Raw genomic sequence first — 22,508 nt, forward strand, 5'->3', positions numbered from 1 at the left:
TATGCAGGCCGACTTAAAATGCAAAAAAGGAGCAGTGTATAAAATCCTAACATGGGCATTGGTGTGGTACTTCCTGCCTTTATTTGTCAGGCTATAATTTATACTGATACACTTAAAATCTCTAAAGTGCTGTATTTATACCAAGTACAAAAATAATTAGTTTCAGTTCTGATTTGTGCACGATGCACATTTTGGTGTGATGATCAGAGCGAGTAAAATCAAGTCTCAAGACCATGCCTTATTGTGAAAGTTTAATCATAGCTGGAATCAATTTAAATGTTTTGCACTGTAACTCTTGCATTGTTGTTTTTATGCATGAAAACAATTCATTATAGTTATGGTTATGCTGCACTGTGGATGATGATTCATGATTCATGATACATGATTCTAAATTAATTTTGTTTACAGAGTCAGGCAAATATATATCTTCCAATATACCTCCAATTGTTTTTGGACCAAACTGTTACTGAACAAACTTTATCTGTGGTGTGACATGTATGCTGCATATAAAATAAATCAAATTTTCACTTTGATTCAAAGTAAAACAAAAACAAAACAACAAACAGGTCGAATGGAAATGCAAATTCATGCTCTTACAGTATGTGGCACTTACAGAAATACAGTGGTTAATACAGTGGTTACCCCTGTACACAAAGTACAAAGTAGTGCTATGAAAATTCCTATTTCTGAACTGAAGAAAGTCAAACAGTATTTAAAAGCTTTCAAAACAACCATTCAGATATGGCTATGGTGTTTATAAAAACAACAACAAATACTGAGTATTTAATACTAAGCATTATATAATACGCATTTGTTTACACCTGTACATTTTAATCTGGACTTAAACACTCCAGCCCAGAAAAAATATCTGGATAATGGTTAAAAATCGTTTACTTCCTTGATATTGTCCGTTATAGTTGTCTAGTCTGTACTTTAATCAGTTTGAAACAAGTGTACTTTATAATTTTCTTGTCATTTTATTATATTTGTAATGTCCCTTATTTGAGATGATTTAATAGGACAAGTTTGTTTATCTTTTCAACCTGTTTTTGTAACTTCATTGAATACCAGCAGATAATACCGTACCGGTCTCCACAATTACCATACTTTGAAAATACCGTCACATGCCTAGACTGAATCTAAAGACTGTGTGTTGAGATGTGGCCAGACATAGGAGGGTCCAGCTGGGAGGAGAGGGAAGGTGGGATTGGCCACCGGAACAAATGTGGGAGAGTGTTTGAGTCTGTGCTTTTTGAGCTGACCGAGTTCTCTGAAGCAGCATCCACACTCAGCACAGTGGTACGGTCTCTCTCCTGTGTGAATGCGCTGGTGCTTGTGTAAGCTGTCCAAATGGCGAAATCGCTTCTCGCAATATCTGCAAGGATACGGGCGCTCTCCTGTGTGTATGCGCTGGTGCGTTTTCAAGCAGTAGAAACGTCTGAACCCCCGGCCACAAATGTTACAGCGGTGCACCTTATCAGGGCTCTCGATAGTCCTGCTGAACCTGGAGTCACTACTAACAGGTGCAGCCAAGGCCAGCAAAGCATCACCATCACTCTCCCGCATCAAAGGCGAAGAGATTTGTGCCAACTCTTGCATGGAGTTGGATGAAGATGCTACAGCTAGAGTTGATGAAGGAGGCTCTAATGTGAGGGAATCAGGATCGTCTTCAATTTTAATGGTGCTCTGTTTGACTTCATCAGAGTCCTCCATCACCTCTATCAGCTCCAGCTCATTAACATTCCCAGCTGGCGTGCTCATTTCAAACTCAAACTTTGTCATGTCAGATGGATCCTCTGGTTGGTTTGCGGAGGGGTCTGGATTTTCTGGTTCTTCATGTCTCCCCTCACTGTCTGTTACTACAGAACTGTTGTCTGTAAAACAAGGAAAAGCTTGTGTTCATATATTTTTAGCATGTGAAATGGCATTAAAAAAGGCCCCCTTTAGGTTGTGGCACTCTGTATTGTTTTGCTGTGAAATCTCATGTTTTTTTAAGAAATAAAAACTAAGTATAATTTTCATATTGTTAGTTATCTTTTAAAATAAACATTTATTGGAATGAAGCAGCTTATGTTTGCTTGATTAACCATACATCCTTTTTTATTTTATTATTAATCATGTTAAAGGTCCTATGACATGAAAATTTCACTTTCTGAGGTTTTTTAAGATTAATATGAGTTCCCCTAGCCTGTATATGCTCCCCAAGTTTCTAGAAATTTGAATCGGTGTAAATTGAGATTTATTTCTATCTTTCTCTGCCTTTGAGAAAATGGAAGCTCAAATGGGCTGATCTTGAATCTCCTCGTTGTGACGTTACAACGAGAATTGTTACCTCCCCTTTCTCTGCTTTGCCCGCCCAAATATTTACATATAATTCAGTCGCAATGTCAGCACAGGTGTTACAAACAGACTTTTATGATATGGATTCGACAGCACCGGCACAAACAGTGAGTAACAGTGTTCATTAATGCCTGATCTGTGATCAGTGATTTCTGATGGGTAGCTAATCATTCAAGTACACACAGACTTTCTTTCTAAATCGTTTAATACTGTTTATGCATCAGTGAATCAAGCCAGTGACTAAATTATCAACTTCACGTTGTTTCTCTTAGTAGCATGAAACAAATCTGTTTTTTGAATTGTGATTTAACTACAGAGAGCGATCAAAGAAAGCTAACTTTTTTCTGGAGCTGTTACACATCGCGAGTATATCTGCACACTTGCCCAAACTGCTGTTACAATGAATGACGCTGTTATGCTGCACAACGGAGCTCTTACTGTATTCATGTGTTTGCTGTTAGCTGTGGTGAAAGCATTTAGTGAGAGAAAACGTGTTGCAATAATGACGAGATCACTGCATCCACGCGAAAAACAGACTCTGTCTACTCAATGCTCATCACTGCAGCCTTTCATGTGATGGGAAAAGATCGAAAAAATAATTATATAATCAACACTTCCACGATTCGTTAATCTCGACAGCTGTAATAGTAAATATATATATATTCAGAGATTTGGTCATAATATGTTTGAGTGACAAATTATATTTATTTGCTAGTAGTCTGTTATATTGTAATAAAAGTCCCAATGATTTATAGTGCAAGTTATCAGAATTATAACTTGCACTATAAATCATCATTGCACTATAAATTATAATTATATATATATATATATATATATATATATATATATATATATATATATATATATATATTTAAAGATTTTATCTAAAACTGTTCCTTTTCAGATAAAATGTTTTCTTACTATTATGTCGGAATTTGCAAAATCAATAAACATCTATGGCCATCTGTGGTGACACTTGTTTGGCAGTATTCGACTTGCAAATGATAAAGATAATAACATTTAACATTTTTCACCCTCATTCGTGATGTAAAACTGGCCCTCTGGCTCATCTTCTGGTTTGAAGAGAGCAGGACTGTTTTCCACAAGAGTCTGGGAGGTCGCGGGGTCACTCGCGTGTGCTGAACTGTTGCCTCCTGAGGACCCTCCTCTTGTCTGTCTGCGGTTGACGCACTCCCGAGGCCAGTCTGACTGCACCGTGGGGAGACAGAGGCCAACACTAGGGAGATTTTTGGGTTTGTGGATTCTTCCCGGTGAGTTTCGGAAGCTCTTGCGGGAGGAATCTCTGCTTTGCGCCTGTAATGTGGGGCTTCCGTCCGCAGCGCGTGATGGAATCACAAAAAGTGCGTCTTGTGCGTTCGGGCGCACGATATTTGACCCGGGCTGGTTTCTGTTGAGAAGTAAACACTGTTTGATGTTCTTTTCAGCCGCGGTCATGTAGTAGCGCACTGCTTTGAGCTCGCTGTCGGAGATCTCCAGTCTCTCGCGCAGGCTCTGGTTCTCTCGGTGCGACTCTGCCGCTGCGTTTCGAGCCGCGGACAGCTTTATGCCAACAACTCGTGCCGTTTCTTTTAAAACCGTTTCGACGGCGCATCTTACCGCCTGGTCGATAGTAGAGGCGAGTTCGCACTTGAGAAAAGAAACGCTGATGTCCATGCTCAAAGTCATGGTTATGATCCACTGCAGTATTTCACTACGAGATGTAACGTTGCATAGAATGTAGCAGAGCTCAGAAGAGGCGGCTTGGGTTTCTGTTTTAGCTGACTGAGGACTAGAAAACAATAGTTTACGGCCTCACTTCCATCGGTATTGTAGTACATTGATAATACTATCTGGTTGTGATATAAAAGAAACTGCAACCCACAAGTGTTTGGTGAATCCTGCTCAATCTGTCGCGTTATACTGTCGTCATTGTCGAAGAATAATGACGTCAATAACAGCCTGGGATTTTGAGTTTTCGTTCTGAGTGAATTAAGACGTTCTGTTGTTCAGTAGTTGGTTCACATTATATATAGATTTTTTTTAAGTTATTTATGTGTAGTATATAACTGGATCCATATAAGAATGAATGGCCTTTATATAGAAATTGAAAAATGGAATATAATTGTTTTTGAGAGATGCAGTATTCTCTATAGTCAGAAGAATGGTCAAAGAAGGCTCCTTTCCAAGAAAAAACATATGTGTTGCATAAATTATGAGTATGCACAGGTTTAGATAAAAAAAAAATCATCTATATTTAAAAGTTACTTAAAATATGAAACATCTGTCTTTGTGTGACCTTTACACTACTGGACATTGATTAAACACACAACAGGGTTAAACATTAGAAGGAGCTTGCAGCAGAACATTAGGTTAATCACTGCCTTTTCATTCAAGTTTTGTTTGGATTAAAGGTTAAACAACATCTTTCCAACGTTTCAGACAATACTGTGTATTTTTTTTTCCATTGCTGGAAATAAACGATTAATTAATATTTCCTTAGCATTTGCATATTTTTATTTATTTAACACATTCGGTGATTTATATTGTGGCAGTAGTTCAAATAATGGCACATTTTGGACAGCAACTGTTTTTTTTTTCTTGTTTTATTTTCCTCAACATGCTGTTATAAGGAGCAATAGCGCACTCTAGAGGTTGACAAATGGAAAGCACGAACTCTATTTATTTTAGACTCGGGGTTTTTGCACCAAAATCTGATCGTTCTGACACCAGAATGTGAACCCTTCACTTTCTCTGGTGTCTGTGAATCTGAGCCCTGTTTAGCCCATGTGGAGAGGAGTGAGATCACACTACACTCCTCATCTTCTTCACCCATCCATTCATTCTGCCCATCTCATCTGTTGGCAGAAATAAGTTTTAAAGCTTTTAAATACATTTCTATGCATTTTTAATTTGTATTTCTTATAGTCGTTACGTTAACTACATCATAGACTGGATAAGATACAGTTACCTAAGTAGCTATGGATATATGGCTGGAGGATTAATGCAGAACAGTTCATGTCCATCCAACCACATACTGCTTGCATGGGTCTTTGAAAATGGTGTTGCTCGGCAACCCATCCACAGTCCCTTATGGGGAGTAGGGCAGGTGGAATGTACCATCACTACATTTTGGGAGGAGGATATATATGCTGACCATATTTTGCTGGCCATAATGTGTGGGGCACTTTAATGGTGCAAAATAGATATAAATGAAACAAATTAATCACTGTTTGACATTCATCAGCAGAACAGCATATAGACAATCCAGTCTGCGATACATTTTAATAAGGGCCAATCAGCAAGTGTACAGTAGTATAATCTATCTGCCCCTCCCCTCAACTTGTAATTATGGCAGGTGTAATTAGGAGTGTGTCTCCGGTGGGTGGCAGCTTATGTCTCTAGAGAAAAAGTGTGCATTGCATTACCCTTACAGGGGAATTTTAATTACAGCTCTAAGTAATTTGAGAAAGTGTCTTGGAACTTATCGCGATAATAATAGATGTAGGGTATTTAAAAAAATGTTTTGGAAGAATACTGAAAATATATGTATCATTAAATGTGTTCAAGAGGAACAGAAAATGCATATGTGACAGGTGAAAATGTATACATTTTTTCCTGGCATAATGTGAACAACAGGCTACAGTCCAGTGAGTGTTGCCATGTCCCCCATTATGGTCTATTATATATATATATATATATATATATATATATATATATATATATATATATATATATATATATATATATATATATATATATACATAATAGACCATAATGGGGGACATGGCATTGGCTGTAAAACTTGCTTAATGTTTCTGTTACTGTCTTACCACAGTCATGACAATACAGCTGAATTGAATTGAGAGAGAAAGTAGAATATTTATTTTATGGCTGGTGCTTGGCCTCCAAAACACAATAGTAAGTTTTTATAATGAGTGCTATTACCAGGTAAGAATGGTAGAAGCTATTAACTATATGACTGTATATACTATATTAACTATATAGCTTAATTTAATTGGTAGCAAAACAGTAATATAAACACACACTGAGACCGTGACTAATCAACGGCACTTCCAAATACCCCGACCTACTGTTGGAGCCTCGCCCTCTCTCATTTTTATCGTTCGTTCTCCTTTCTCAGCTCCGTATTTCTTCGACTCTTATATTGCGCGATCTGGCAACACTCCGACTCCGCGCAGGAGCGCATTCATAGCCACTGAGCAGCGCGTAGGGGGAGTTCTGTAAAATGTCACTGTTTTCCCCAAGTCCTTTATTTGTCATTTTACCCAAAGGTTTAAATTGATATCTGTTTAATACACTTCACGAAATACCTTATATTAAGCGTTAGCGGCCTAAACTCGAGTGTGTTCCAGTGTGGGGTGCTGTTCATCCCGCGTTTGGGCGGTGGAGGTCTGCGCTGCAGTGGTACATTCGCAATAAAATGGGTGTGGTTGAATCGCGCATATGTGATGCTACGTATTTCTGGTGCAGACCGAATGATTTCATGCGGGACTGAATTGATAGCAGAGCGAGCGCACATTATTTGAATTATTTAGAAATCAACTGTACTGTTGTTTATGTCGAATTCACCCCGCCTCTTATTCTGGCACAGTCACATTTGAACTGATGGACGGGTATGCTCCTCCGGAGAGATAACCAAGTCGATTTTGGTTACTTTATTTTAATTTTTTTAAAGGGCCACGGGGTGCCTCGCGTTGTATTGAACTGGTCATTTCTTGAACGCGGAGCGACGGTCAAAACGAAGAGACCAGAAATCGAAGACGGAGGAAGAAGACACTCGGGAGGGAAGAGGCGAGGATCAAGCAACGCAATTTAAAGACAACGACGGCACGTACTTCATTTGAAAGCTTTACTGTATTTGGACTTATTACATCTGTCGGTAGTTATACAATTTAAGGCGCAAAATACGTTTGTTCCCCACATTAGCAACGTGTTTCAGGAATACCGTGGAAAAGGCTTCTTCCCATTTTCACTAAACGATCAGAGGTCGACATTGTAGCTCCATGCTTCATGACAACATCGTTTTGATTCGTTTCGTACATGAAACACGGAGCCGCTGAGGCCTAAACTAGCACTAGGAAAAAAACCGACAGTATGCAGTTCTAATCATTTTTCCAACAGAATATATATCTATCTGCGAATTACTTCCGCCACCCACTTCAACATTCCACTCACTTTAAGTGGAGACTAAAGCCAAACAGAAAGATTAACAGGTAGGCCTATATTAATTTCTAAGATTTATCAGAATGTTGTGACCCACACGAGACATATGGATGAAAGTAGTAAAGGCGTCAGAGACCTAGATGATTAAAATGGTTCGTGTTCAGTTATGTGTTATTTTCGATCATTTGTGATCTCACTGGTGGTTTTGTCACAAAATCACATTAGTGGATTGTTATTCACAATCAATAGGAACATCATGGATATTATAAATCACATTACATCTGTTTTTAAAGGTGCTGCATGTCTCATTTTAGCCGTGAGTCGTGAATTGATGGAGCAGAAGCCTCCTGTTCTTCAGCTGGCCGCAGCCTCCAGCGCTTTACTCACTCCACAGCTCTGATTATGGCAAGCTGTTTCTACATTTACTGCTTTTACTAAATATTAGGGCTGTCCCTGACTAAAGATTTTCTGGTCGATGACTAGTCGTTTATTTGAAGCATAAGTCGACTAATCGCATGATTATTAATAAACCATTTAAATCATAGTACAGAGCCAGGGGAAAACTGTAAGGAGGCTGCATTAACATTTTAATAATTCATTGATAAACTAGTGCTTTCTTTGTTTTTGGTTATAAGATTAATTCTGCGACACTGACTAATCATCTCCGCAGTAGTGATCCAACTGTAAGCATGTTACATACATAACATAATTGGTTGGTTTGAAAGTAAACATTTCGTTATATGTATATTTAATGTCTGGGAGGCAAAGATATACACAGAGTTTTGCGCTTTAGTTCACAGAGACAGAGAGCAAAAAGTGCTTCCTTTGCTTTCATTATTTTACAAAAACGTGTTTTGTTGTTATTGTGAGTGCACACAAATAAACGTAACGTCTTTACAGATTCAAAAGATATATTACTCTTATCTATATTACCAAAAATTACAGAGTATTTTAAGAGCAAGTGACTGCAACAGTGCTTCCATCTGTCCTGCAGTGCTTCCATCTGTCATTAGATAGAGTAACCATGTAAAGGTCAATGAATGTTAGGCGAGCGTTTGGATGTTCTGCCTAAAGTGAACTAGCCTGTATTACCACATACACCAGCTGCTTATTAGTCATTTTAACTGGACTGGTTGTGGTGCTTTTTTGGTCATTCAGTGTTTGTGTGGAAAAGAAAACTAACAAAATACGAGAAGATAATAATGATACGAATTCTACTAAAAAGAATTAATGAACCGCTGGATTCATGAATATTAATTCAGGTTTTGTGCAGTCGCTCAAACTAATTTGCTGAAATCAAAACAGGGATGATAATAGGGGAGCACCAGTCAATGAGTTTGCCATTTGTGTATTAGCTCCACCGACTAACAGAAAACCTGTCAGTTCTTAAAAGTAGAAGAATTCCAAGAAGAAAGTGAAGAAAGAAAGTGTTCGCGAGCATTGTCTGTTTACAAGCTTTTGTATTTATGTTTATATAAAAAAAAAAACACTGGTATTTAGCCCTTAGTTATCTCACTATTGACACTTGCTTTTTTGCTTGTCATATGTCATAACTTGCCAGAATGGTTACATTATTGTAACTTATTGGTAGACAAACATTTTATACTAGTACCAATTTTAATACACTGTCATGTCTAATAAACAGGTACTAGAGTTTGATAAGTTGATATCAGAAAAACTTGAAAATGGCAAAAGCAACTAAAGAATAAGTAGTGAGTAATGATGTTACTAGTAAAATTAGAATAGGTATTAGAATACATACTAGTTCTGAACCCCAAATCCCAATATAAGATACTAGTCATTACTTAATTATGTGCTAAAGACTAAAAAAATAGCATTGCGTATTGTTACTAGTCAGTTTGTATTAAGGATATCTTGATAAAACGGCTTGCCATAGGCAAATGTCAGTAGCATGATAAAAGAGGACGTTCGTAAGTCTGTTGTTCTGGGCGTAGGATGATCTGACTGATACAAACGTAACCCATGTGACCAAGCAAATGCACGTTTTGCAGCTGTCTCCCGGGTTAAAAGGACGCGTTGTTTATACGTTGTGGTTTCAGTGAAAACAGCGTTTGGTGCTAGTAGGCCTATAAGCTAGAAATGCCACTTTTATCCCTTTCTTTGCTGTATGCAGTGTGCATATGACACTATGTGTTCAGCTCCAGGGGTGTGGCAAAATCTGACATTTTTTGTAGTTCATGCTAAAAGAAGTCCAAGGACACAAATCCAATGAGCATATTATTAGTTTTGTATCGGTAATGGAACGCTGATTTAATAAAAAATGGTCCTATACACCCGCCTTTCTTTGGCAACGTGATGATAGAAGCCGGTTGCAACATGCTTTTTCCACATCTCATCTGTTTACGAGCTTTTGTCAGTAAAATATTCGTAGAAAACATTTTACCTGTGTTTTATGGCGACAGAGATAACATTTGCCTACTCCAAGGCAGTGGCGTTGTTACCACTCTCAATTTGGTGCTTATTATCATCTGACAGCCCCCTCATATTTAATGTATGAAGTTGTATTATTTTACATAGTGCTGACAATAATATATCCCCGCTGCCGAGAGGACAAAAGCCGTAGGTTAATAAATAGATAATGTTTGATCCTAAGGCTATTTCTAACCTATATTTAGCTGATTTCAAACACTATACATTTATCTATAAGGCACTGCGGTGCACTACTAACCAGCTTCTCTTTTCCCAACATGCTTGAAGACATTAAAAGGTGCAGAAGAGGTTTCAGTCATCTAGATTAGCCAAAATTCCTTGGATCTAAGCCATTTATATCTGAGTGAAAGGTTTTGTGGGTAAAATGGGATTATACATCATCGCTGTTTCTTTCTCTATGATGGGTTGTGATGTAAGTTTTCAAGTGGGTGTGTGTGGCTCTTATGCTCTTTGTGTTGAGTTTCCTCACAGATTGATTCTTATACGTGGCTTAATTTCTTTCTTCCTGCCGTGGTGTTGTTTTTGTTTGTGTGTTGTATAGGGAGTTAAGGCTCTCTAATAAGTATGTGCGGTAACGGGATAATAACAATCATTTTTGCATCTGTGTCTCAGAGTTCCCATCAGCATTGATACAATAGCCATACTGAGATCTGTGGGATATAACTGGAAACATGCAAAACAGGACTGGTAATAAGGTCCAAAAGACTATGGGATTGGTTGATGATTTGTTATATATTTGACTGTGAAAAAAAAAAAAGTCCTGTGTGTTAGGGTTTTTGCATACCAATTTGAATGTCTAACCTCAGGTATGAAGGTTTCAGGTTAGGCAACCTATTCTTTCTCTTATTTCAATTCAAATAACAATATTGGCAAGCTAAAAGTGCATTTGGAATAAAAAATTTAAATTTTAAATCAGATACACCCAATTTTCTGTCCCATTAATGATAACCTTGATTTTGTTTCTGTGTTTGGAATGGCTCTCAAAACATTAATCCTGTTATATTAAAGATTGTTAGCCAGATTACACCAGATTAAAGATTATTCTCTAATGTTAATCTAAACCCTGCAGCACCATCTGCAAAATGAAATTATCCGTATTAAACACATCTCTGATACATGTTTTTACATTAAAAAAGCATAACCAAAAAGTATAAATCTTATAATCAAGATTTATTAAAAAAATAATTTTTCACTTTCATACTGCAGTGGAACATTTGTATTATTTTGCTCATCATCTCATCAAACCTGCAAACTGTCTGTCTATGATTCTTCACGGGGTTCAACTTGAACCCTGTGGCTTTTAATGTTATTCATACATCATGTTTTAATCTACAGGTGTCTCAGGGTGCGTGAGAGAGGTCAGAGGTTAAAAGTCTTTTCAAGATGAGTGAGCTCGAGCAGCTTCGACAGGAGGCTGAGCAACTGCGCAATCAGATCAGAGTGAGTCCTAATACTGATACTGCTAAAAATAAACTGTTGGGGTTCTGATCGGCATGTCAGGGTTTATGTTGCATAATGACAGTTAGGTTTGCATTATCCCTTACATATAGTAATGAGCAGAATGAGTGTTTATGATGTCACTGCTAAACATACTTGGATGAAATTCAGTTTATGGCAAAATCCGCACTGATCCTCATTTTCTGAGTGCACATTCAGAGAAAACTGTTTGTTTTTTAAATGCCATTGAGTTATACAGTTTAAAATAGAAGCTAAATAAGACATTTAAGAGCCATTTTAACTAAATTATAAAACCAATTTAGACTTTAAATTAAATTAAATTTAACCCATAATCTAATCCATTTCAAGACTGTCAGTGTTGGTGTAGTTACCATGTTGGGCTTTTAGAGCAGTATGGATGCCATAAACAACATAAAAAATAGTGGGTTCCCTTAGACTCTTCCCTTAAAATGAAGTGTGCATTTGGATATCCTGATTACTTTTAAAATAGGTCATATTGCTACTTACAAATTGTGGCGATGCAATGATTCCCCTAACACTGCCTTCTGTCCCTCAGGATGCCAGGAAAGCATGTGGAGACTCCACACTCACTCAGGTGAGATGTAATTACACGCAGGACCCGGATGATGTGATCTCCAGAGGTCTGTGGGTTTTCACTTATGTGGAGTTTGTGTGTGTGTGGTAGATAACAGCAGGCCTGGACCCGGTGGGGAGGATACAGATGAGGACGAGGCGCACACTGCGTGGGCATTTGGCTAAAATCTACGCCATGCACTGGGGCTCAGACTCCAGGTATCTTTGTCCTCAACCTTCTAACCATTCACCACTCACACCTGGCATCCAAAAGAACAAACCAACAAAAAAAAGCTGAAAGTAGCAGATGAGCGTGACTGACTGGTTTGTGTCTTGGCTTTGGTTTTGCACTTGTTGACGGCACAGAAGACAATGAACAACATGTCACACTGACCAAAGTTAACCAATCTTTGTTGGCTAATCATCTACGACTGCAGTACTGTCACAATGGAAACAAATTTCTTTAAAGACATCATTTTTGTAAGCTGTACTATATTCCAAGGACGTACCTGTACTAGAGTAATCTTTACAGTCTCATATCCATATATACATAATAAATATACACAGTACACACACACAAATATGATGCATTTTAGATGCAATTAATCATTGCCCACCACTAATTATACTATATAAAAACAGTACATTTCATTATACACACATATATTATATATAAACAAAAACTTTTAATTTTGGATGCGTTTAATCGTTGCCCATCACTAAATATTATCCAAGGGCTGTATATCATTGTATGTTATCTTAGGCTATTGGATAAGCACGCTGACTATAGAGAATTAATTAAAGAATTTTAGCTCAGCAGGCTAATTGTTAATCAGAAAATCACAACAATTTGTTGCTTTGCTCATATCTCGTAATACCATTAAATTGCATTAAAATCCAAGAGGGATCGGATTCAGGCAAGTTAATTTGAAAGCGACTAGTTTAAATGAAAGTTGCTGCAGTATACCAGTCAAATGTGTGCCCTAACAAAAAAATTTAATAAAAAAATAACTAGAAATCGAGTCATAGTTGACATTTTTCATCCTATGCAGACTGCATACTCTCAATATAGGGAGCACTGGTACTGAAAAAGCATAAACATACAAGCACATTGCTTAACAACAAGCTGAATTAAGTTGGAGAACAGAAATGAAGTTCAGTTTATAAATTCAAAGTAACTCTCTAAATACGTGTGGCGTGAACTCTCAGAAAGACTTCTGGTCATTTCCCTGTCCTGTATTCTCTTGCATTATCTATAATAATATATGTCCATTTTCTTATCTTATCCTCAGGTTTCTTGTTAGTGCCTCACAGGATGGAAAACTCATCATCTGGGACAGTTACACCACAAACAAGGTGTGCAGTTCCATCATATTGTTCCACATAAAACACATGATGGCGCAGCCAAACAGTTTTGAACTAATAACCAAAAGCTTTTAAGTTCAGCTTTTGATGGAATATCAAAATCAAGTAAAAAATGGGAATGCAAGGTTTATAGTCTCTGTAGTAAGTGCATTATTCATCAGGTAAAATAATACATTATTTAGAAATACAGTTCATAGTTAACATTGGCAAAAGGTTAGTTATATATTATGTCATAAAGATTATCACCATGTGTGTTTTTCCTGTCATTATCTGATTTTCCGCAGCCTGTTTTAATCTTGGCATGCATGTTCTATATTATAAACTTCAGATGCATGCCATCCCCTTGCGGTCATCATGGGTGATGACCTGTGCGTACGCGCCATCTGGAAACTTTGTGGCCTGTGGTGGACTGGACAACATTTGCTCCATATACAGCTTAAAGACTAGAGAGGGCAATGTTAGAGTCAGCCGAGAGCTGCCTGGACACACAGGTTTGAGGACACGACTTCACTTCCTAAACATTTATTGCAGTTTGCATACTGTTGTTGGCAGTAATCAAATATACAGCTCATGACTGCATTTTTGGGGTACATCTATAGAGAATAGAGAATCAGACAGCAGTTGAGCCATTTTTTCTACCATCATGCAGTTTCAGGGTGTGACATGTTAACTTCCTGTCTGCTCATTTCCTAGGTTACCTTTCCTGTTGCCGTTTCATAGATGACAATCAAATTATCACCAGTTCAGGAGACACAACCTGGTGTGTTCAACAACTATTCTACACTGAAAAAAAATAAAATGCAAATGAATAAATGAGAAAACTATATCATACTACAGTGCTTCTCAATTGGTTTTGCTTCAGGACCAAAATTTGTGGTGCTCCACCATACAAGTTCAAACATGATTAATAATTATGTTTAGTTTAATATTATTTAATTCAAATTAAACCCAGAAATCACTATTCTCAAGCCAAAACAAAATCAATTTTATCCATGTTGCAAGAGATTTATTTATAACATAAGTCATATTTTCTTGTACCTTGTGTAGTTTTATGGTTTTCAAGGATAAAGACACATCACGTAATTGGTCCATGTTACGGTATTATAGCTAGCTTTAACTAAGAGATAGATGAATTTATGGCAAAACTGAAAATGATATGGGAAGCATGAGCTGGTTTATTGCACATGATAAAATGGTTATTTGTGTTTTATTATTTGCATTTATCAGGGTTTTCCTCTGCTGTCTGGAATTAGACCAGTTGAGAATCACTGCAGTCAAACACACCTTTCAGTTTTAATGTTTGTTTTCAATTTCAATAATATCTGTGCAGTAATGCTTTTTAACCTTCCAGTTGTGTTTGTTGCAGCGCTCTGTGGGACGTGGAGACCGGTCAGCAGACCACGCTGTTCTCAGGTCACAGTGGAGATGTGATGAGTCTGTCATTAGCTCCAGACTCACGGACCTTCATCTCTGGGGCCTGTGACGCCTCAATTAAGCTCTGGGACATCAGAGACAGCATGTGCAGACAGACGTTCACCGGGCACGAGTCAGACATCAACGCTGTCTGTGTGAGTAAATGCACTTAAACCAGGGGTAGGCAAGTTCGTTCCTAGAGAGCCACAGTCCTGTACAGTTCAGCTCCAACCCTGAAAACAAACACCTCACCTGCCTGTATCTCAGTAATCCTGAATGGATTGATGAGCTTGTTCAGGTGTGTTTGATTAGGGATGAAGCCTGAACTCTGCGGCTCTCTAGGACCGAACTTGCCTACCCCTGGACTAAACAAATACACGTCACCTTTCCTTTTGACTCTTTTTCTCCTCCATCTCTCAGTTCTTCCCCAGCGGCAGTGCGTTTGCAACTGGTTCTGATGACGCCACCTGCAGGCTGTTTGACCTGCGTGCGGATCAGGAGCTGTGTTTATACTCTCATGATAATATCATCTGTGGCATCACCTCTGTGGCCTTCTCCCGTTCTGGCCGTCTGCTGCTCGCCGGCTACGATGACTTTAACTGCAACATCTGGGATGCCATGAAGGGAGACCGAGCAGGTGAACATACTGGGGTCATTATTTTGCGGCAGTACAGTAACCACAGTGGTTTATTTGTGAATTGTGAGGTCCCTGAACAATAGTGAGATCTATAGGGCTTAGGGGCAGAAGATTTGACTGGTTAAATACAGTATTTAGCACTAAATCCTTGCATTAGAATGTTTCAGTACTAAAATCAACAGAGCTGCCTATAGTGCAAGATAGGTTTGTTGCATTGCTTCTAGTGGATACGGTGTACATATTTTAGATTTACAATAATACAAATACAATACTCAAATGGCACATTAATTTAAAAACATTTTTAATATGCTCTTTATATGGAAATGATTAATAATACTTTTGATCATTATCAAACATAAATGGTTAGATAAAATATTTATTTTAAATTGCAACATTTCTCAATATTATAGTTTTTGAAATCTTTTTATGAAATAAATGGGCATAAGATACTTATGTTGAGGGACGATGCATATTTTTTCATGGTGCATGAGGTGGGAAATCTTTTAAAGTATGAGTATTTTGTACTGACCCAATATAAACTAAATGTTAACCCTTCCCACTCATGATCTCTTCCAGGAGTGCTGGCTGGCCATGACAATCGTGTGAGTTGTCTTGGGGTCACAGATGATGGCATGGCTGTGTGTACAGGTTCCTGGGACAGCTTCCTGAAGATCTGGAACTGACCACACACAGCTCACATATTGTACACATTATTCACTCATCATTCACAATGTATGTACTTTACTGTACATCTGATGTCCTACACGGACACACATGCCTGATAAAAACTGTACATAATATATAGAATTAGTGCCACATCATTCTATACACAGTCACACTATAGGTAGGTTTGGACCACAAGTTTGAAATAGGAATGTTTACACACAGACACACACACACACTTTATACACACTCCCTTACTTAAGGTTTGCTGGAACTACATGGTACCCTCACTAAGAGACACAAGTACATTTGGAGGAATGAGTGAGTTGTCTAATTTGAGCGTACAAGCCAAAACATTTATTTGACACGCTTGATTTTTAGACGGAGCTCTAAGTGGTGGGTGTTGAACCATTGAAGAGCATCCTTTTTTATTTTGACTTCCATTCTGTCTTCTATACTCAAAGTCTAAAGTACTGAATGTTTCCATGAGCATGTAGAGTTGAAAAGATGAAGGAGATGTACCCAACCCATCTGTAGTTGATACAGATCACACTTTATGTAGCCCATGTTTTTATAGGATGCGTATGCCGGCATATTCCAATATAGAAGTAATTAAAATATGTTTTTGTCTTTCATTTTTGTTTAGAATTTACATTTTTAAAAGGCTTTTATTCATGTTTCCTGTGTGCCGCACCCTAAGGAGAATAAAGAGAACTAAAAATAAATAAATACAAATCTGTGCCATTAAATATGTGATCACAGGTTGCTCATAAAGGCTGTTTAAATACTTGTTATTTGAAATGACTCAATTCATAAAGGGGTTTTCAACTGCTTTAATGTAAGGTCCCAGACTTCACACTGGACAAGCAAAAAGATTAATCTGACAGTGTTATAAAAGCATAAACAACAACTGAAGTGTGATACTGAACACTTGCATTTGATAAATTATGGGGCAAAAATTTTCAAGTAAACATCAAAATAGATCTTTCAGAGTTTGTTTTCTAATATATCTTCTACAACCCAATCAGGAACTTGTTGAGAACCACTTGTTTGTTTGACTTGGATCCGGTCTCAAGTCACAGGAAACAGAATGCATTTATTTAAAATGGAATTAAATGAGCTTGAAGGAATAAAAAGAGACCATTTTAACAGAGATCAAGTTATTTTTAATTTTCAAATAATGCTGCATTGAGACATTACAGACTTGTGAATGCATTCAATCTTTAAGACTTAAAATCATCTGAAGCACTCCCTCTCCTAAACAGAAACACAAAAAAATGTCTAAAACATCTACTTTTTTTTTTATGAAACAGAAACTTTTAAAAAGTAAATGAAAAGAACAATAAATCAACCCATCACAGAGGATCAACTTTATCAAGTCCTCCAGAAACAACCTTTAACCTTTCCTGGCTACTGCTATGAGTTTAAACCAAAAGCACAACGGAAAAGAACTACAAATCATTCTTTGGAGTAGTAAATATTTGACAAAAATCAGCTAAGGGATTAACTTTGTATTACTAGAGAACGACAAGAGAAATGCCACTTGTTAGCATAGTCCTAATAGCATGTAGAGTAGATAAATACCTCAAACACAGCAGTAAAGGCCTTAAAACGAAAACCAGACAGCTCTGCATCTCTCCAAGACCGCTACACACGTGACCTAGTCTAGATGATAAACATCTCTTCAAATCTGGGGGATGGTGTGTAAAATGTCTTTACATGTGCACCTAAACCATGGATTCGGTAAAACTCTTACAAAAGCCTTCAATCCAACAGATCGGTTTAATATACTAGAAAAACCAAACTGATTACATTCAATAACGTCCGCAATAAAGCCAACAACACGTGTACCTTCAGAACAACCCCTGACACACTGGATCAGATATCAAAACGAGCTTTCGCATGAGATCAGGACTGTGGTAGCTGCCGTAGAGAGACTACAACTACGAGAGACACGACGGTCAACTGGTCGTCAGTGGCATTCACAAACATGACTCGCATGTGTGGCTTGAGTCCAGTGATGATGTGTGTATGTTTGACCACACCGGTCCTCAATCGCTGTCGACTGCTCTTGTCTTTTCTCCCCCACTCGCTTTCCTCTGAGGGAATAATGAACAGCACACACACGGATCAGAAATAGCTCCTCTATTCACACATGCACAGTCACACACCCACACGCTCTCTTTTATAACACTCGCTGCGAAAGAGAGAGGAGAGAGACGAGTCGAACTGAACGCACAGCCATATGTACAGGGGAGAAGCTCTGTGCTCAAATTATTATTCTTCAGCCAGTAAAATGCTATATAACAATGCATATTCATTTATTCAGTTCTATTGATAACGTTCATTAATTATTTTAAAGATTCACATCTAGGTAAAAAAAAAAGGTTAAGAAGAATTCAGGGATTTTGTGTATATATATATATATATATATATTTTCCTCCATTCATTTCCATCAACATGACAGGCAATGGTAATCTTAATATAAATTCTTTAATTTATAAAGCATATTTCCTTTCAGTTTAATTTGTTTACTCGTTATATCATAATTCTGCTATAAAAACATAAATTCTGTCAATCCAGTAGCATGAACAGTTATACACATTGACTATGAAGCATAAAAGGCAAAATCTCACTAATTCAAAGAGTTCTTGGGAATGTTGGGGACTTTTTATAATCACATGCATGCGAGCAGCTCTTCACCATGACAACTTGAACCTTTTGTGAACCTCCGGCATGAAAACCCAGAGGCATTCCTGGTTTGGCAAAAGATATGCGAGCTACAAGCATCACCATCACACACTCCAGAACAAAGAGCTCATCTCGTCATGGAACTGAAGGGCTGTGTTTGGGCTGTAATATGGTATTAAATAAACACCAGAGGAACACGCTGCCTTTCAAACCAGAGGAATGGACTCTTTATGGCATGGCTTTTGTGCTAAAACAGAGTGAGAGGAGCCTGTCGGTGCTCTGGCTATTGTCAATTTAAGTGCACTTTGTTGGCACAAGATCCCTAACTGCGCACTGGACTTTTCTCTTCCCTGAACTTAAAACAACCACATGCTCAACACTCTCCCACACACACACACACATGCACACAATCAAATACACCCAACCCAATCCAAGGCACTGTTATTTCAGTAAACATGGCAGTTTGATTTACTAAGCAAGAAAATGCTTAAATTCTACAGCTAGAGAGAGAGAGAAAGTAAGGATGAGGGGCACAAACAAGTATCTCTCAGAAAGTGCGACTCTGTCATAATGGCACGTTAGCTTCAAGTTCAATTTAATTTTGCTCACTTCCAGAAGATGCGAATTCAAACTTTAAGCCCCCGATTCTCTCTGCAATGCAACAATTTATAATTATTCGGCTGAAGTGTTGCGCCACCATTATTTTAAGAATGACTTGCTAGATGTGTCATCGGTGTTTAGTGCTCGTCTAGACAGTGACAGCAGCCAATATGTCCGGTGGGAGGGGCTATTAGGTAACACAAGATGATTGTACCGTCACAAGCTACTTAACAAATCAGTGCTAATCATTTAGTGTGAAAATATTTAAAAGTGCGTCAAATATTCTGTGATTAGTGTACACGTTTGTTCATTATGACAGCACTTTATAAGTGATATAATGGTATAATACAATCTTCATTAAATAGGGAAAGAGAATTTTTAGGTGAATACTGCTGTAAATGTAGATGGAGATGAGTGAAAACTCTCTGGTCTAGTATTGCAGAGCTGAAAACAGTAACACCAGGCACAAACCCGTCAATAATCCTTATACTATTGCTTTATACTGATCCTGTTTCCCACATGCACGCACGCAGCTCGTTTGCACACTGTCTGATAAACTAAAGAATATTCTTGCTCCAATCCATCCAAGTTTTCATCTAAAACATGACGTGTGTGTTGCTAAATGATGGTGGGGCTAAAAAGTCTGATCAAATGCACACATCCCTGATGAACTACAAGCCTGCCTAAAAAAAACTAAACCTTCCATAAGCAATAAAGCACTTTTGACAGCACAAACACATTTTCAGTTATGAAAGCACAGTCAAGTGTATTACGCAGTCGTGTAGTGATTGAACTCCTAAAAAAATCATATGCTTACTTAATACAAATAAGATCTAAATACGACCATAACTGCTATGTACAATTTACATTGCGACAACAGAACTATACATTTGTGCTGCCAAAAAAAAAAACTTCTTCAGTCATATCCGGGGTCACTTGCTGTATCTTGCTATCTAAAATCAGAATAACCCAAGAGAAACTCCCTCGTCAAACTTCAAACAAGAACGATCACACAGCACGTATTGCAAAAGAACAGCTATAGAACAGCAGATAATAAAAGTAGAAGTAATACCAAATACGTTTACGTACAGAGAATATCAAACTGTAGTAGATATGATGATACTTCCCACATAGAAAGAAAAAAAGCGCTTTGAAAAGCAAAACTCCATTGTGGGTGACTTGGTTTCACCAGCTGACTAGTGGAAAAGCAAAACGCTGGATTCTGCTCCGTAAGCGGCAACCACCATTTCCATCCAACAAACAATTTGGTGACACGGGCTTCAGATTATTGTTTATACATCAAGAAAAAGCGAAAACCTTCCCTCGCTCAGAAGGGAAGCCATTTCAGAATATGTTAACTCATATTTCTAAATCAATTTCTAAACTTCTACATGTTGAAAGAAAACATATATCACTTTTATCTGAAACTCTGAATGCAACCAAGAACAAATGACTACTACACTCTACAGTTAAAATGGAAAATTACAGATGTTGCAGTAGCACCTCGAGTGGTTTCTGCTGCTCAAAGTAGCTTATAAAGTCTCACGCACGCACGCTAATGCAGCGTCACAAGACGCATGACAGTTGAACGATTCTCATAGTTTACACGCATTTCTAGTAGAATAATGTACAGTTAGTCTTGTTGTCTGGTCCTAGAAAGGTCAGAAATATTAGCAGTGAGGATCGTTGGCCCCAGTGAGCTGAAAGCTAACCCATGTGGAATCAGATGAACACAACATTACTCTGTCAGAGGTCAACAGCGCGCTCACGGCAGATACGCGCGCCTTGTACAGTTGGCTCAGAGATCACAGGAGAATGGTGAAGGAGTGTCTTCAGGAAGATGTGAAGTAAATAACTCTGTTCTATATGTAAGTTGTGCAGGAGTGTGTTTGTGTGTGTGTATTTACAAAGTGTGAGAATGTGTCTGGATGTCGTTGTGTGTGAGGACTATCTCTTCAGTGTTTGCAGGTGTGCACACAGCAGAATCTATGTTCATGTGGCAGCTCTTTCACCAGTTCATAATGCAGTTTCTGTTGAGGGTCATAAAGTAGACTTGACTGCTGCCACCAGAACGCACTGATGCAAAAAACACCTGAAAGAAAAACAAGTTACAGTGTAAAGTGGATAAGCTTAATGAGAAGATCATTTTGCTGTGTAATTCTATTAAACTGACATTGTAGTAAATATAATACAATTTCTTTTACTTATTACCTTAATGACCAAAATGTAATATTTTGTCCCAAATTAAATGTAATGTAATTATTTCTTTTTTTAAATACCCATGTTAAACTGTATTTAATTCTATATTGACAACACTTTAGTATAGGGAGCAATTCCCACTATCAAATAATTCATTAATAGCATGCCTCTACTTAACACATTTTTTATTTATTAGTACTTATAAAACACATTCTACAGCCCTAATCCTACTCAATACCTAAACGTAACAACTACTTTACTAGCTATTAATAAGCAGCAAATTAGGAGTTTAAGGCAAAAGTCGTAGTTAATGGTTTGTTAATAGCAAAAATTGGCCCTTAATATAAAGTGTGACCTCCATATTTTTGCAGTAGAAATTCAAAACTAGCAGATATCATAGAACTTGAACAGAATCTAAAACACTTTTGTCTAAAACAACTCTCCACTAGAGGTTTTGTTATGTATCCCTTCTAGTATCTACATTTCTTTTGGAAAAAAAGGAAGCCCTATTTGTATGAAGTGCCACGTGTGTCTCGCTGTGTGTTTGTGTGCAAAAAATGTATCACCTTGTCATTTCTTTCACATAGGAACTTGAGCCTCTGAGCTCTCTTGTGCATGAAGACTCCATCCAGGTGTCCCGTCTCAACAGAACGGATCTCTATGGCCTTCTCTCCCCATCCCATGATCTGATTAGAGCAGATGTGGGCTACACGCAAAATACAGAGACATAAGAACATTTTATCATTCACTTTATTAATACCATCTCAAAGGCACATGTGCAACAAAAATATCTACTGCACCAACACAATCATCTCTTGGTTAATTCAAGCTAATTTGCTCTAATCCAGAAAATACTATCATTTTAACCAATTTAGCAATTCTGCGAAAATAATTTGAGAGCACAGTACACGTGTGTGTGTGTGTGTGTGTGTGT

General features: G+C 37.8%; 2 protein-coding genes and 1 pseudogene across 5 annotated transcripts; 1 reads left to right on the forward strand and 2 right to left on the reverse strand.

Moving 5' to 3' along the window:
* Positions 1 to 236: 236 nt before the first annotated feature.
* On the reverse strand, positions 237 to 4,302 carry LOC113049101 (B-cell lymphoma 6 protein homolog). Its single transcript, XM_026211146.1, has 2 exons — positions 3,375 to 4,302; positions 237 to 1,874 (listed from the first exon to the last, which is right to left on the reverse strand). The coding sequence occupies exons 1-2, from the start codon at positions 4,024 to 4,026 to the stop codon at positions 1,129 to 1,131; spliced, it is 1,398 nt and encodes a 465-aa protein (XP_026066931.1). The 5' UTR covers positions 4,027 to 4,302; the 3' UTR covers positions 237 to 1,128.
* Positions 2,428 to 16,819, forward strand: LOC113049102 (guanine nucleotide-binding protein G(I)/G(S)/G(T) subunit beta-2). Of its 4 annotated transcripts, none has more exons than XM_026211151.1 (10): positions 2,428 to 2,447; positions 11,311 to 11,415; positions 11,990 to 12,028; positions 12,119 to 12,225; positions 13,299 to 13,362; positions 13,700 to 13,862; positions 14,065 to 14,131; positions 14,738 to 14,939; positions 15,205 to 15,421; positions 15,998 to 16,819. In XM_026211151.1, the coding sequence occupies exons 2-10, from the start codon at positions 11,359 to 11,361 to the stop codon at positions 16,102 to 16,104; spliced, it is 1,023 nt and encodes a 340-aa protein (XP_026066936.1). In that variant the 5' UTR covers positions 2,428 to 2,447; positions 11,311 to 11,358; the 3' UTR covers positions 16,105 to 16,819. The 4 variants fall into 4 exon arrangements, with proteins under 4 accessions (XP_026066936.1, XP_026066935.1, XP_026066934.1 ...); XM_026211150.1 differs by lacking the exon at positions 2,428 to 2,447 and adding an exon at positions 3,495 to 3,611; XM_026211149.1 differs by lacking the exon at positions 2,428 to 2,447 and adding an exon at positions 6,723 to 7,574.
* A 408-nt stretch (positions 16,820 to 17,227) lies between these two features.
* The window catches only part of LOC113049100 (misshapen-like kinase 1), a 37,213-nt pseudogene continuing 31,932 nt past the window's right edge, over positions 17,228 to 22,508 (reverse strand).

Source organism: Carassius auratus, chromosome 30, assembly GCF_003368295.1.
Source record: "Carassius auratus strain Wakin chromosome 30, ASM336829v1, whole genome shotgun sequence".
Taxonomy (NCBI): domain Eukaryota; kingdom Metazoa; phylum Chordata; class Actinopteri; order Cypriniformes; family Cyprinidae; genus Carassius; species Carassius auratus.

What these genes read in the sequence shown, in the direction of transcription:
- LOC113049101 (XM_026211146.1), bottom strand. Translation starts at nt 4,026, where the DNA reads ATGACTTTGAGCATGGACATCAGCGTTTCTTTTCTCAAGTGCGAACTC. An exon ending in GTTTTACATCACGAATGAGG is followed by an intron (nt 1,875 to 3,374) that starts GTGAAAAATGTT and finishes CTTGTTTTACAG; the next exon opens with ACAACAGTTCTGTAGTAACA.
- LOC113049102 (XM_026211151.1), top strand. Translation starts at nt 11,359, where the DNA reads ATGAGTGAGCTCGAGCAGCTTCGACAGGAGGCTGAGCAACTGCGCAAT. An exon ending in GAGACTCCACACTCACTCAG is followed by an intron (nt 12,029 to 12,118) that starts GTGAGATGTAAT and finishes TGTGTGTGGTAG; the next exon opens with ATAACAGCAGGCCTGGACCC. An exon ending in ACAGTTACACCACAAACAAG is followed by an intron (nt 13,363 to 13,699) that starts GTGTGCAGTTCC and finishes TATAAACTTCAG; the next exon opens with ATGCATGCCATCCCCTTGCG.